Genomic DNA, 17,354 nt, shown 5'->3' on the forward strand with positions numbered 1-17,354 from the left:
TTATTCGACTCTGCGCACGTTTATTATGCTATAGTAACCAGTTATGTCAATAAAATAAATGATTCGAAAATTGGCCATTTTCGAAAAATTCCATGTACTATAGTACAGGGACATTTTCCAAAAATTGCCAAATTTCGACCTTTTTATTTTTCGATACAACTGGTTACTATAGCACAATTGACATGTGCAGAACACATTATTCGACTCTGCGCATGTTTATTATGATATAGTAACCATTTATGTCAATAAAATAAAAGGGTCGAAAATTGGCCATTTTCGAAAATTTCCCTGTACTATAGTACAGGGATTTTTTTTTTAAAATAGCCAAATTTCGACCTTTTTATTTTTCGATAAAACTGGTTACTATAGCATGTTTTGACATGCGCAGAACACATTATTCGACTCTGCGCATGTTTATTTTGCTATAACAACCAGTTATGTCAATAAAATAAATGATTCGAAAATTGGCCGTTTTCGAAAATTTCCCTGTACTATAGTACAGGGATTTTTTAAAAAATAGCCAAATTTCGACCTTTTTATTTTTCGATAAAACTGGTTACTATAGCATATTTGACATGCGCAGAACATATTATTTGACTCTGCGCATGTTTATTATGCTATAGTAACCATTTATGTCAATCAAATAAAAGGGTCGAAAATTGGCCATTTTCGAAAATTTCCCTGTACTATAGTATAGGGATTTTTAACAAAAATAGCAAAATTTCGACCTTTTTATTTTTCGATAAAACTGGTTACTATAGCATGTTTTGACATGCGCAGAACACATTATTCGACTCAGCGCATGTTTATTATGCTATAATAACCAGTTATGTCAATAAAATAAATGATTCGAAAATTGGCCGTTTTCGAAAAATTCCCTGTACTATAGTACAGGGAAATTTCGACCTTTTTATTTTTCGATAAAACTGGTTACTATAGCATACTTGACATGTGCAGAACACATTATTCGACTCTGCGCACGTTTATTATGCTATAGTAACCAGTTATGTCAATAAAATAAAAGGATCGAACATTGGCCAATTTCGAAAATTTCCCTGTACTATAGTACAGGGAAATTTTCCAAAAATAGCCAAATTTCGACCTTTTTATTTTTCGATAAAACTGGTTACTATAGCATGATTTGACATGCGCAGAACACATTATTCGACTCTGCGCATGTTTATTATGCTATAGTAACCAGTTATGTCAATAAAATAAATGATTCGAAAATTGGCCGTTTTCGAAAATTTCCATGTACTATAGTACAGGGATTTTTTCAAAAAATAGCCAAATTTCGACCTTTTTATTTTTCGATAAAACTGGTTACTATAGCATATTTGACATGTGCAGAACATATTATTCGACTCTGCGCATGTTTATTATGCTATAGTAACCATTTATGTCAATAAAATAAAAGGGTCGAAAATTGGCCATTTTCGAAAATTTCGATGTACTATAGTACAGGGATTTTTTCAAAAAATAGCCAAATTTCGACCTTTTTATTTTTCGATAAAACTGGTTACTATAGCATGTTTTGACATGCGCAGAACACATTATTCGACTCTGCGCATGTTTATTATGCTATAATAACCAGTTATGTCATTAAAATAAATGATTCGAAAATTGGCCGTTTTCGAAAAATTCCCTGTACTATAGTACAGGGATTTTTAACAAAAATAGCAAAATTTCGACCTTTTTATTTTTCGATAAAACTGGTTACTATAGCATGTTTTGACATGCGCAGAACACATTATTCGACTCAGCGCATGTTTATTATGCTATAATAACCAGTTATGTCAATAAAATAAATGATTCGAAAATTGGCCGTTTTCGAAAAATTCCCTGTACTATAGTACAGGGAAATTTCGACCTTTTTATTTTTCGATAAAACTGGTTACTATAGCATACTTGACATGTGCAGAACACATTATTCGACTCTGCGCACGTTTATTATGCTATAGTAACCAGTTATGTCAATAAAATAAAAGGATCGAACATTGGCCAATTTCGAAAATTTCCCTGTACTATAGTACAGGGAAATTTTCCAAAAATAGCCAAATTTCGACCTTTTTATTTTTCGATAAAACTGGTTACTATAGCATGATTTGACATGCGCAGAACACATTATTCGACTCTGCGCATGTTTATTATGCTATAGTAACCAGTTATGTCAATAAAATAAATGATTCGAAAATTGGCCGTTTTCGAAAAATTCCCTGTACTATAGTACAGGGATTTTTAACAAAAATAGCAAAATTTCGACCTTTTTATTTTTCGATAAAACTGGTTACTATAGCATGTTTTGACATGCGCAGAACACATTATTCGACTCGGCGCATGTTTATTATGCTATAGTAACCATTTATATCAATAAAATAAAAGGGTCGAAAATTGGCCATTTTTGAAAATTTCCCTGTACTAATAGTACAGGGATTTTTTCAAAAAATAGCCAAATTTCGACCTTTTTATTTTTCGATAAAACTGGTTACTATAGCATAATTGACATGTGCAGAACACATTATTCGACTCTGCGCATGTTTATTATGCTATAGTAACTATTTATGTCAATCAAATAAAAGGGTCGAAACTTGGCCATTTTTGAAAATTTCCCTGTACTATAGTACAGGGATTTTTTTAAAAAAATAGCCAAATTTCGACCTTTTTATTTTTCGATAAAACTGGTTACTATAGCATAATTGACATGTGCAGAACACATTATTCGACTCAGCGCATGTTTATTATGCTATAGTAACCTTTTATGTCAATCAAATAAAAGGGTCGAAACTTGGCCATTTTCGAAAATTTCCCTGTACTATAGTACAGGGATTTAAAAAAAAAAATATCCAAAATTCGACCTTTTTATTTTTCGATAAAACAGGTTACTCTAGTATAATTTACATGTGCAGAACAAATTATTCGACTCTGCGCACGTTTATTATGCTATAGTAACCAGTTATGTCAATAGGATAAAAGGGTCGAATATTGGCCATTTTCGAAAATTTCTCTGTACTATAGTACAGGGAAATTTTCCAAAAATAGCCAAATTTCGACCTTTTTATTTTTCAATAAAACTGGTTACTATAGCATAATTGACATGTGCAGAACACATTATTCGACTCGGCGCATGTTTATTATGCTATAGTAACCATTTATGTCAATAAAATAAAAGGGTCGAAAATTGGCCATTTTTGAAAATTTCCCTGTACTATAGTACAGGGATTTTTTCAAAAAATAGCCAAATTTCGACCTTTTTATTTTTCGATAAAACTGGTTACTATAGCATAATTGACATGTGCAGAACACATTATTCGACTCTGCGCATGTTTATTATGCTATAGTAACTATTTATGTCAATCAAATAAAAGGGTCGAAAGTTGGCCATTTTTGAAAATTTCCCTGTACTATAGTACAGGGATTTTTTAAAAAAAATAGCCAAATTTCGACCTTTTTATTTTTCGATAAAACTGGTTACTATAGCATAATTGACATGTGCAGAACACATTATTCGACTCAGTGCATGTTTATTATGCTATAGTAACCATTTATGTCAATCAAATAAAAGGGTCGAAACTTGGCCATTTTCGAAAATTTCCCTGTACTATAGTACAGGGATTTAAAAAAAAAAATATCCAAAATTCGACCTTTTTATTTTTCGATAAAACTGGTTACTATAGCATAATTGACATGTGCAGAACACATTATTCGACTCGGCGCATGTTTATTATGCTATAGTAACCATTTATGTCAATAAAATAAAGAGTCGAAAATTGGCCATTTTCGAAAATTTCCCTGTACTATAGTAAAGGGATTTATTTGAAAAAATAGCCAAATTTGACCTTCTTATTTTTCGATAAAACTGGTTACCATAGTATAATTGACATGCGCAGAACACATTATTCGACTCTGCGCATGTTTATAATGCTATAGTAACCAGTTATGTCAGAAAAAATAAAAGGGTCGAGAATTAATGAAATAGGTTGATTGTAGTCAACCGCTCTTAATATATTAATAATAATAATAAAAATATTTATTTTATAAATCTATTGAAAAGTATGATATACTTTCGTCCTCATATTTCGTATTATTGGTAATAGTACTTCGCACTGTGCATTAAACAAAAAACATTCTTGTATATGTCTATAACAGCATAGTTCTACTAGTAGGCCCTATTATAATGTTCTTTGATCTACTTGAATTACCGTGAAGTAACTACAATAAGCGAAGAGTGAAATTAACCATGCTAAAAGTGCGTGCGGCACGATTCAGCCCACTTTTGGTGAGATGGTTCGGCCCAAAACATCCCACTTTGTAGACCGAAATCGTCTCAAGACTGAATCGTCAAGCTACCAGCAGTGATTCCTTAATTAAGTAACACCTCCCTGTTCAGAGCCTCCGTAGTACAATAAAGCTATTTATTTCACGACGTTCGTTCTGCATAAACGGTGTCCGAGAATAAGTGGTTATACCAAAGGTTCATTTCAAAATAAATTGAAAACTGAAACCCGGAACTACCCTTTAAATGGAAATATGGATATAGACCACCGTCTGCAGCGACGTTCCGCAAACTATGTGTCACGGGAAATGGCTTGAGAAAAAAAAACACACGATGTTTTCCCAGCGTCGTTAGCGCTTTTATTTTTTTTTATAGCAAAACTCTGCTTACAGTGAAATGTCGAGATGATGAATGGTATTTGATGGATGTTACATGGTTACGAGTTATGTGGTTTGATCTTGCTGAAAATGATCGTAGGCTAAACATACCAAACGGCGGCTAAAGTTTCGATCATGTGTAACGAAAATCATGTGTGAACTGTGACGCGACACGGAGGCGAAAAAGGGAAACCCCGCAGTATTTACCCTCCAAATAAATTACAATGCGATTTCCGGGGACTTTTCCTACCTCATCCTGACTGAATCATGGTGAGTGGGCGACAGACAATTTGATATCTGCTCCATTATGTGGTCCAGCTGGGAGTTGAAGCATTGTATTTTTCCTATGCAATTAAGGCAGAAATCATGAATCTCTCTCAACCATTACCTTAATTATTGTCTATTATAAAGAATTGCATTATAGCTGATCTACTTCCTAAATATACTAAACCTAACCCTCTAAATAATCTCTCTCAACCATTAAAAAAACATGTTCTTTAAAGACCTCGAACCGAGGGCTCCAGTGTATTAGGTTTAAACCCTGTTTATACAATTTATTTAATCTCTCTGTAGGCTTATATAGCGCCCTCTATAATATCCATATTATTTCATAATTATTCTAATGAATTATTCATGATTTCTGCCTTAATTGCATAGAAAAAAAAATAATGCTCTCCAAGGAACCGGATTTTAGGCCGTGAAATTTGAGGAAAGCTGGTCTACAGCATAGTAGTATTGTCATTAATATTCACCTGAAAATATAGGTCAACGCAAACCGGATATAGCAGGCCCCACATTGACCAGCAATAAGATATAAACCACCCTCTTTAAATAATAGAAGTATTCACCTTTAAATTGAGGTCAGCCAAACCGGATATAGTATGCCCCCTATTGACCAGCAATAAGATATAAACCGCCCTCTTCAAAAAATAAAAGTATTTCATGAATATTCACCTGTAAATTGAGGTCAGCCAAACCGGATATAGTATGCCCCCTATTGACTAGAATTAGGGTATAGACCGCCCTCTAAAACAATTATTTTCAGGAATACAGTATTCACCTGTAAATGGAGGTCAACCAAAACCTGATATAGTATGCCCCTTATTGACCAGAATTAGGGTATAGACCGCCCTCTAAAACAAGTAATTTTACGAATACAGTATTCACCTGTAAATTAACGTCAACCAAAGCATGCCCCCTATTGACCAGCATTCAATAAAAAGACCGAAATCTACAGCACAGCATAGTAGCAAAAACCTAGACCAAATCGTGTACAGTAGTACTACACTCACTATCTTTAATATTAATATTTTCATCAACATGTATCTTCTTCTTGTAAGTACACATTAGTTAGAGGAAGGCAAAAGATGTCGGTAACCACAAACTAACTAGTCACAAATACATCAACTGTACAACACATAATCCAAAGGTATACAAAAGTAAAAAGTAGAAACTTCTCATTCATTACAGGAAATGACCTGCAGTGCTAAATAACACCAAAGAATATATATTTTCTTTGATAACACCAACCAGAGAAATAAGGTTTTTATTGTGAAGCGCCCTCTATATTTACCCAAGATCAGATACTTGCACTAATTTAATAGCATAGTAGAATATTATATCTATTATTTTAAAACAAAGGCAAAATTAAAGTTCAGCTGACCAAACAAAATTTAAGATATATTTTTATGGGCTAGCATTTTTTAAGCCAATTTTGGATTTACCATTGATGTGTTTTGAAATATTGCAGAAATTTTGTTAACATTGTTTTTCGGTTCAATGGCAGTGACAAATTGGATATTGAAATTACTTTACTGAATTCAATTGCAATTAATAACTGCCTAATTTGTTTAAAAAAGTCTGGTGATAAATATTATAGGACATATTTATTAGAATCATGCACAGCGTAATCTATTGACTATAAATTCAGTAATGTTACTATACTACATAGTTACCGACTTAAAGCGGTACTTTATCCAGATATATATGGCCAGTTATCTGGGAGATAATTCACTGATTAACATGTATCATAAAGAGAGTGCGGAAATTTGTGCTGAATAACCCGTTTTGTGAGTCGCTACGAATGGCTATATATGTTAGTACTTAATGTGTAGTAATCTTGGGAATTGAAGACCGATTGAAACAACATTTCAAAAAGATAAAAGACTATCAGAAAATGGCTAACTACTGGAAAGCATATTGCCAGGAGATACAAGTGCTTATTGCTTGAATTCTTCTTGAAATGGAGAGATAAAACAAATTCTCTAAGGGACATGATTCAACACAATCTACTAGAAGGAAAGTCTCTACCTGGCCTAGTTCTTAAATTGCTTAAGCACTATTCGACTTTATAGATATACAGAAGGATCTCACCTGCCAAACTTACAGGAAAGATCTTAAATTGAATGTTAAACACACTTTATAACTTTATAAATGTCATTTAAACAAACCAATTTGCTGAAGGGAATACAATAATAATTTGTAAAACACCAATTAAAATGATCTGTGTGAATAAAAAAATCCAGTTAAATCTGAGAAAACAGTAATAAAAAGCCAACATTTTTTGTTTCTAAATGTATATGTTTTACTATAATTATATATTCATCATTTTAAGTATTCAAAATTACAATGGACAATATTAAAATTATTAAAAAAAATCAGCATGTAGCCTAAACTCTTGAAACAGATCAAGACACTTCATGTGTGCAATAACATGTGATTTCTCTACAAATATTGGCACATGTGCTTATGTGGACACCTTATTCCAGTTTGAGCATTATATAAAGTGTACCTTGATAAAACAAGGACAATATTAAAATTATTTAAAAAAATCAGCATGTAGCCTAAACTCTTGAAACAGATCAAGACACTTCATGTGTGCAATAACATGTGATTTCCCTACAAATATTGGCACATGTGCTTATGTGGACACCTTATTCCAGTTTGAGCATTATATAAAGTGTACCTTGATAAGACAAGGACAATATTAAAATTATTAAAAAAAAATCAGCATGTAGCCTAAACTCTTGAAACAGATCAAGACACTTCATGTGTGCAATAACATGTGATTTCCCTACAAATATTGGCACATGTGCTTATGTGGACACCTTATTCCAGTTTGAGCATTATATAAAGTGTACCTTGATAAGACAAGGACAATATTAAAATTATTTAAAAAAAATCAGCATGTAGCCTAAACTCTTGAAACAGATCAAGACACTTCATGTGTGCATTAACATGTGATTTCTCTACAAATATTGGCACATGTGCTTATGTGGACACCTTATTCCAGTTTGAGCATTATATAAAGTGTACCTTGATAAATTATATATTCCATTATTTCTTGTTCTTATCTTATCCCATGTTAAATTATGGAAAACCAACATAAATTTTGGCACATAAAGATAACCTTAAATAAACTGATAAAATGTTAAGATCATTCTTGCATATTTTAGTGAAGTACTGATATTCCTGTTGACATGAACAGCATTTATTCAGTCTTTTCGGCTGATTTATTTGGTGGGTATATCACAACAAATACAAGCTGTATCATACTAGAAACCATTCCGGAGATACTAGGAATCTACAAATATAAAGAAGAATATTATAAAAAAATAATTGTACAGTGAGATTATAATTGAAATGTAAAATTTGAAAAAAAGGTTGCTACTGTTCTATTATCTTAAAGTTAAGATATTCTGTTACTATAAGTAATTTGATTATACTTTATCATTCTTCTATTTGTGGCACATGCAAGGGAAATCAGACATAATCCTAGATTCAAAATGCTGAAAAAATATCTTGATAGCATGTCTACTTCCAGAGATATCTAGATATATTTGGTTGTTACAATCAGTGTTTTGAGAAAAATGCTTTTAAAGTTAAGTAACAGGAAATGACAAATACAAAAAAATAAACAGGGTGTTTAAGTTTACACCTTAGCAAAAGGGTATTCTATTTGTTTTATTTTAATGAAACTTCGCATCTTCGTTAATTAACTATTGTTCTATTATTATGCAAAATTTTCATTAAACACCACCCACTGGAACACTTTCAATTTAAGCATAACACATGATAGGTTTTCTGAAAATCATACATAATTTACACCATCTTTTTAACCAACATACCACACAAAATGTGGTAGTCAATCTTATCAAGCACAAGATATCACTGTCTTTGAGCAATTTTTCCTTGTCTACTACCATATTTACATATATTTATAATTTTGATAATAAAAAGGATTGCCTAAGATTCTTTAAATAATTTTTGAGGATTAACTAACTTTGTGGCAAGAATATTCATAGAATTTGATGTCAAATGACAGTGTTATTAGTTGAAATATAGCAGTTTCTACAGTGTAGTCCAGGTAAATGTTGCTGCATAAAGTGGGGTTCTAATGTGGTATGTTAGAGACGGGGGTATACTGTATTGTAAATACATATATATATATACTCTACTACAATACAATTTGACGGTATGTGAACACGTTTTATGTTTTGTGATGTTGATGTGTTCAAAATGTGTCAATTATGAATATTTTATGAAGAATAAATTGACTATAAATTTGAGAGTGTGTTTGTCACGTAATAATCATGGAAAGTTCATGGTTTTAAGTGATATTCATTTATGAAATTTGGGAGCCTTCAAAATATATTTCATAACATTACTCCATTATGCTAAACTTAATTATTTAACAAACAATGTATAGGTATAACACCAGAGTTGTAAATTGAAACAATTTTAATAATTCCCAAAGTTAACACCGAATATGAAAAAAAACATGTCTTACATATCAAGGATATAAACATTAAAACAACCTTGTAATGTAATATTAATCTCAATTAATTTATAATATAACCTACAGCAACTAAACTGTATTGTATATAATAATTTTTTCCTGTCTTGTTATACTTTTTGTCTGATGAAACATCTTTATGAAAAAAAAAACACTTGGGTGAATCGAATCATAGTTAATTGACTATGATCAAGATTCTACTAGAAAATTAAATTATTCTGTTTTTGTAAATTCTTATGTGAACGACTTAAATCTAAAATGGAAAGGTTTTATTTGATGAATGTTTTCACAGTAGGTTCTACGATTGTTATTTACAAAGACTATAAATCTGTATATTTCATTCTGTTTCTACTGCTTATTCTTCTTTGTCTCGAGAGTGATTTTTATCTCTTTCAAGAAACAGTCTGTAGTGTGCAATAAAATAAAATTTTATTTATCTATCTATCTATATTTTATCTGTCAACTAATATATATGTGCATCTAAACTACCCAGTAATATATGGGAAATTAATTTAAATTTAACGGTGAAGATGAGAAAGTCTGTGAGAATGAAAAGAAGTCATCTCAACCAAGATTTATAAAAAAATTATTAATTTTGCATTTAGCCTTTTGCCATTTATATAATGTATCTAAGTTAAAGTACCAGACCACCAGGATAGAATGGTTGATGAAATCACTGAGGTGAAATATGAATCTAAAAGCAAATTACTGAAAATAAAATAGTAAGATACGTGTTTGGGTTAACTTGTTATTCGTGAGTTGCATTGAATAAAAGACACATATAAAACTATTCAAATAAGAGTTAATGGAAAAGCATTTAAATCCAGCTTAAAATGTCCACACAGTATGTATAAACAAATGCTTCGCTCATAGTTGGCGTAACAAAGTCTCTTAAAGCTAATAGATTAAATTAATAAGCTTAGTTTATTTATGTCCAAACTTTTTTCAAGTTATGTAAGCTGCCAATATTTCAAAAGACTGAGATCATTTCAGGTTATTATCTTTGCACTGAAAAGATCAAAGACCTATTACTTATTATATTGTATTAATGCATTTTTAGATACAACTTTGATGGGGTTTACAATATAATATTCCCATCAATATGGCATATTCAATTATTTTGCAGCTATTAATACCATCATCAAATTCTAAACAAAATCCTTGGAGTAATATTATCAAAGCTTAGTTTGTATTGCGTGTAATCATAATATTAAGAGTGTACAAATACAGCAGCCTACTACATTTTTGTCCAATTACTACTACTATTTTATAGGCCTAAGCCTGGTCTAGAAATAATCTACATAAAACATTGTTTAATACTGTGCAATAATAATAAACATTGAATTTTGATGTGATTATCTGGGAGTTGTGTGTGTTTTTAATTTAAAATTGAGGTTTGATTGCTTCTTTCTAAAAGCCAACTCTTTCAAGATACATTTTAACATTTACAGTGCAACAATTTATAATGTTTTCATGTCACCATCAGCATAATCGTCTTCTTTACTGTGCAGGCCTTGTTTGAGTAAAGTCACATGCATATATGTTAAGATAGTACACTAGATAATTACTCATTATAAGGTGACTGACATGCAACGGACTCATTCAGATAATGTGTACCAAACCGATACAATTCTCTAATGCCATTTTATTATGAAAGTACCTGATGACATGCTTGATGGTATACAAATATTGAATGTTTATTGAGTTGGAGTGAGAATATTTTAATAAGTTGATATCTTTCAATGAAATATTCATTATTTATTAGTCGCGTGCAACGCGACTCTACAGCTCACTCTATAGCTCACTCTATGTCGTTCAGTCGGTAAACACTAACTTGAGCACGCGACTGCAGCTATGTATATGGCCTTGTTATAACACCTCCTTACTATCTGATGGGTTTATTTAATTGTTCTATTGCACATCCAGCTATTTAAAAACATCAAGGCTTGGCATGAAACCAACCCTTTAGTGTGCGTCTTCAATAACAGTTTTGCTACACAGTCAAAATCAAAGTTTTTAAACATTTTTTAAACACTGGATATAAAACAATCATTATTTATTATGCTTCCTCTAAATCAATAACCAAAATCAATAATCAAATATCAAAGGCTAGGCTAAACAGAATGTGGTGCAGAATATATAGCAATTAGGTGCACTCTTTTCCATTTCATTTCGGAATGAAATTTTCAATCAAATATACTTAAATTTGCAATTTTAATTGCCAATGAATATAATTTCGTCTACAGAGAAATGGTTAACAAATTGTTTCTTTTTGATTTATTAAAATACTAATAAATTTCACAAAAAGTGCAATATATAATATAAACAAAATTACAAAGAATAATAGAGAAATAGGTTAGGTTGTACTCTATTAACAGTTCAAACGGCAACATTGAAATATATATATTTTTTTCTAAATTCCTAATAGATATCATGCAACTGCATCAATTAGACATTGCTTATTTATGTTTCTTCTGAGTTCTAATAAAGTATCAAAAGTCAATTTAAGTCAAAACCAATTTGTCTTATCTGCTCAGTATTTATTTATTTATAGAAGAACATCTCTGAAATGTAGTAATTTCGAAAACTAATGCTAAAAAACAATCTCTTGAGATTGTGTGACCATTTTGACAAAGGTTAGAAACAAGCCTGTAAACTCATGGGGCGCGACATGTTTTCAAAAGGCATCACTCATCTTATTTTACAGAATGGTTGATGACTTGGTGACGTCACGTTGTAACGAACAGTTGAACTACAATGACTAGTGAGTGAGTGGCCGAGCGGTTAAGACAGTGGAACCGTAATTATATAGCCATAACATCGGCAAGGGTTCAAGGCCTACCCGCAGGGAGGTATAAAGTGTACACATCTAGCTCATGTGCACTTTAAAGAACCTAGTACATCTTTCGAGATGATTAGGGGGTTAGCCCGGTGTCCTAGTACATCACAGCCACTGATCCTGACTAGCCACGCTGGGAGACAAGTCTGTGACTGAAGAGGTTGGCCAGTATAAATAGATAATAACAAAGACTAGATTTCCCTAAGCCACTGTATACCCTCGGTCTCTGTGGGTTATACAAAGTAAATTTAGCAGAGACAATCTAAAATCGATGTAGTATCTCTCCTAATACTGATTTTAAAAAGCATGGAGGTAATATATGTAATTTATAATTATATGGACAATTATTCATTCATCATTCAATCAATGAATTGTAAAAATCAGAACATTTTAATTAATTGATTTTTTATTTTATTTCCACATGAAATATTGTATATTTTGGAATGTTTTCTACAATCACTAGAAAGAATTTAACATTCCAAAGTAACACAGTTTGCTGTAAATTTAGTATCTGGTTAAATTTATGATATCTTTTACCAACATAAAATTCAGTTCATTGGTTTTACTATTAGAACTACAAAAGTGCCGCATTTTATAAATAACCAGAGAATTTTTCGGCATACAGCTGAAAAAGTGAGTTTAAAGAAATTTTAATGCTGATTTAAAACTGGTAAATTGGAGAACATTTGTTTAAATTTATAGGATGTACACTATCAAGAAAAAAGCAATATTTATTATAACACAACAGAGTCTCCTATTATATTTTAACGGCTCTATTACACAGCAGCTTGATGTAAAAATCGTGGGAATAAAAAAAAATTATACTGCTCAATCCGGACTGAAAATTGGAGAAAGTGTAGCCAGGTCGGCTTCTTTAAACAATTAGGGATGAAAATTAAGTTAGACTATGCAATGGGCTGAAAATGATTATTTTCTCAATCGACACATGTTAAGTTCGAGATTGCTGCTGGCTTAAGATTTCCCAACTATAACCCCGCCCCTACTGCCTAAATTAGGATGAAATGTCCCAGCCGAATAGATTGAGACGTCCAAGGCATGCTCATGGCCTGAAATTTATTTTTACGTTGTTGTGGCCTACACAAATTTTATGTGCAATAAAATAGAGAGAAAAAATGCTGAAGCTAACTATGTAGTACATGTAAATCTCCTATACTTTCACTGAACCCTCTTAAACATTTCTTGACGTTGATTTTATTTTTATAGACAGTGTGGTTTATCTGTTAAATCTGCATTTTCCAAGTAAACCTACAACATTTAAGAAGTAATGTTGATGAAAAACATGTTACAAATATTTAAATTTATCACTACATTTGTATTGAAAGTTTCTTGTCCTATGCAAGACCACAAAGAAAAAAAAACAAACAATTAAACATTTCAGAAATACAACTACATATAAAGAATACCTTTTTGTATAATATAAAGTTTGAAATTTAAAATCCTTTTTAGATTTTTGCTAATGCTAAAAGAGGATTTGTCATCTTTAAGATTGTCATTAAGTTTTCCCATATTCGTGTAACACACAGAACGATGACCAAAGAAAACCACATGCAATGATCCATTACAAGCACACGTCCCACTACTGGGCATCTCACCTCAATTACTAATATTCATAAGAGAATTCCTCTAAGGCAGTTCTCCTTAAAATATCTTGAAATGTCTCCCCAAAAGATCTATTTAATGTGAGTGGAATAGTAAATAAATGATACTAACATCACCCAAAGCATGTCATCATGCAATATAATATAAACCACTGTCAAAGAATCAATCATCAATCTTATATCTGACATTAATTTCTCATGTTCTAAATATCAATGATGATCACTCGTGCAAAGTTAAACCTCTCAACGATTCTATTTATAGCTTTACAAAGAAATGAGAAAGCTAAAAACATTTCATCATTAAACCTTATAGTAAATTCCTATTTATCACTTTATGCCATACTCGACCATAGAATGACTACTGAACTTAAGACATATATCAAATTATATTACTTGTAAAAAAAAATTCAAAGAAAAGTAAATGGAATTATAAATATTTTCATGGAAAATTATTGATAATTCTAAATATTTAATAAAATTGTTTTTATTTCTTATTTCTTACACATCCAATAGGGAGCAACTTGCAGGATGAATAAATAAATAAAAGAACTGAGTGAAGTACTTCGCAAAATTTATCAGGGAAAACTAAATTCGGAGAGAGAGGCCTCACTACTTGATCTTTTGGTCCATGTTAAAAGAGAATACAGAGGGCGTGCTATTTAAAAACTCATATGGAAGATACAAGTAAGGTAAGGTAATTTCAATATAATAAGCTTTTGTCACATAATATATCAATTTTCCTGAAAATCAATAGGCATGTTCTGTAATTATTAAAACCAAAACATTCAGATAACTTAAAAATTGTGGAAGCTATCGTGGTAACAAACAAACAAAGCAAGTACTAAACTTGCCAAGTAATAATTTTATAATTTATCATGCTTTAATTAAGTCTCATTTAAGGCTTAGGTAGTGGAGTTGAAAGAGGTGTGAGTTACAACCCTGGCACTAGTACAGTAGCTCAGGATTGAACCCTGAACTTCAATCATATTAACCACCAATCTACATATCCACTACTACACTATACTGTCAAGATAAACAGTATAGTTTACAATGGTTTTAGATTTAACTCTAGTGGTAGTTCTTATGACAATTAAACCAGCTAAATTTATTTTAAAATTGCATTAAAAATATAAAAACAAAACCTAGTTAACTATGCTCTAAAAGCTGATATTGTGGAATTATAAAACAGTGAACCCAACAAGGAGCTCAATTCAAAAACAACATTTCATTGAAACATATTACCTTAATTCGGTGCAGCGATTGAAACAGACGTAAATCACAAACTCTGTGAAAAGTTCAATCAAAACCAGATAAAAGTGATAATACTAATGAATCTTAATGTTAATAACCTTTGATATGTCACATGTCTCTTCAACACTTCAGTTCAATATCTTAATAATAGTATAGTATTCATCCTTACAAAATCTTTTTAAAACATTGACTGATTTATTTTTCATTAGGGAATACGTTTTAATGATTATATATTTGTTTTTGTAGTAATTCTGAAAAACTGAAGTCAATTTAGTATAGCATTTTCTTTTCAATCATTCTGAAGATTGTGTACGTTATACACACCTCATTTTATCTTTTTTTTTGTAAAGGAGTAGTTTTAATTAGTAGAAATTATATGGATTTTCTTAGAATTTTCATAAAATCCTTTTTTAAATCTGAAAGCTAACTACACAGTCACAAAAGACTGGTGTGCACCCTGCAAAATTGCTGGGTCAACTCCAGCCTTCCTTCCTTCTAAATCCATACGGACAGCCAATAAAAATTAATTAATAAGAGAGTTATCTAAAGACGTCACTGGAACTTCAGGTTTTGTGAATACCCTTTGTGCCTCACATGTTTTAAATATGTATCTTCACAATTTATAGCTTAGTAACCCTTGAAAAATAACACAAATAAACAAACATTTGTAAACAGTTACCAATTCTAATTGTTGCAGGTTCAGTTTCCAAAATTTAATTGATTATCAAAATTAATATTTTTACCAATACTTTATACATATTAAATCAGTGTATACAGTAATGTACTGTGTTTAAAAGTTGGATTTAATTTGAATTGGAATTATGATACTTACATATAGTTAAGCAATGCTGAAGACAGTAGAAATGATATATTTTGCTTTAGCCTTCAGCTGTATGCAATGACTATACCTGTCATTAAGTAAATGACACTTAATGAATAGCTCATTTATAAGGGGGATTTACTATGACTCTGAGGACTACATGCTACTGTCATCCACAATTTATGGTAATTGATAATGCTGCAAGAAACACAGCCGCATGAATATCTAATATATAACCCCTAAATTGTGTTATTTAAAGAGTAAAACTGCCGACAGTATTGAATTTAAACTGGGCATGATATTGGAAAGTTATTTTGTGCACTAATTAAGTGTAAAATATGTTATAGAAGATGTCCATATTACTGGTTTTAATGTTGGAGTTGATGTGGAAAACGTAAACTGAAAATAGAGTAATATTAATAATATTACATTTAGCTGGGAACATTAATACAGTACCATACACGGCTTTATAGAATAACACCCTGAGGGTGAGACAAGCCTCCGTGTAAAAATCAAATATTAATGATTATAAAAAACTATAGTGATGTTAGTGGCCTAATGGACTTTGATACAGAGAGATCAATATTCGTCAGTGTGGAGTAAGTAGATTTTCCATGCTATGATCTCATCTGTTGGAAATAAAACAAATGAATAAATAATGTTGTTTAAAATCTTACCAATATATACACATCATTAACAACAAAACCATAGAGAAGCCATAAGATTGATGTTACTAGCATAGCAATTGTGAATGGTAATGCTACTCCGTGACTTGACTTGGTTTTAACTACATCAATCTAAAAGATAAAAAAAAGGAAAACTTATTTTCACTCATTCAAAACCTAATCAATTACCTTTTTGTACTAACTGTAAAAACAAAATGTCTTCTTTGTGTGTATCTCGAAATTTAACAATAATATTGTGTGAAGAATCACATAAACATGACAAATATTTATTTTTTCAATACAGTTATTGATTACATTTACTGCATTCCAAGCCAATGAAATAAATACATGAGTACTGTATATGGGATTGGTTGGCTAAGCCATATTTTAAGGTAACTTTCCATGCATTATGTGTTTTGATTCTATACGGGTTTTGAAAGATCTTTGGCAACTACTGTAAAACCTTGAAGAGAAGCCCATGGAATTCTTTTCAAGATTACTTTTGTAAGCTGAAGAGGGAACTTCTTCTTGAAATGAATGCTGTGAATTGCTACTACAATAATATTATTTTTGAGACATTTGTCAATTTTACATATTTGCCAAGGGAGCAGACAAGAAGATACAAGATACAATGAAAGTATCATTTGAAAAACAATAAATTGTAGAATAAATATACGAGGCTTGATTGTTGAGATAATTAAGGGTTGTAAGGTTA

The 17,354-nt window shown here is 31.1% G+C and overlaps 1 protein-coding gene across 3 annotated transcripts in view; it reads right to left on the minus strand.

The window, feature by feature from the left end:
- Positions 1 to 7,247: 7,247 nt before the first annotated feature.
- The window catches only part of LOC144853911 (sugar transporter SWEET1-like), a 33,208-nt gene continuing 23,101 nt past the window's right edge, over positions 7,248 to 17,354 (minus strand). For all 3 annotated transcript variants that reach the window (XM_078711777.1, XM_078711776.1, XM_078711778.1), the window contains exons 6-7: positions 16,652 to 16,771; positions 7,248 to 8,233 (exon numbers count right to left, since the gene is read on the minus strand). In XM_078711777.1, the coding sequence (XP_078567903.1) occupies positions 8,141 to 8,233; positions 16,652 to 16,771 (213 nt within the window). In that variant the 3' untranslated portion in view covers positions 7,248 to 8,140. The remainder of the gene's footprint in view (positions 8,234 to 16,651; positions 16,772 to 17,354) is intronic.

Source organism: Antedon bifida, chromosome 10, assembly GCF_963402885.1.
Source record: "Antedon bifida chromosome 10, ecAntBifi1.1, whole genome shotgun sequence".
NCBI classification, from domain to species: Eukaryota; Metazoa; Echinodermata; class Crinoidea; order Comatulida; family Antedonidae; genus Antedon; species Antedon bifida.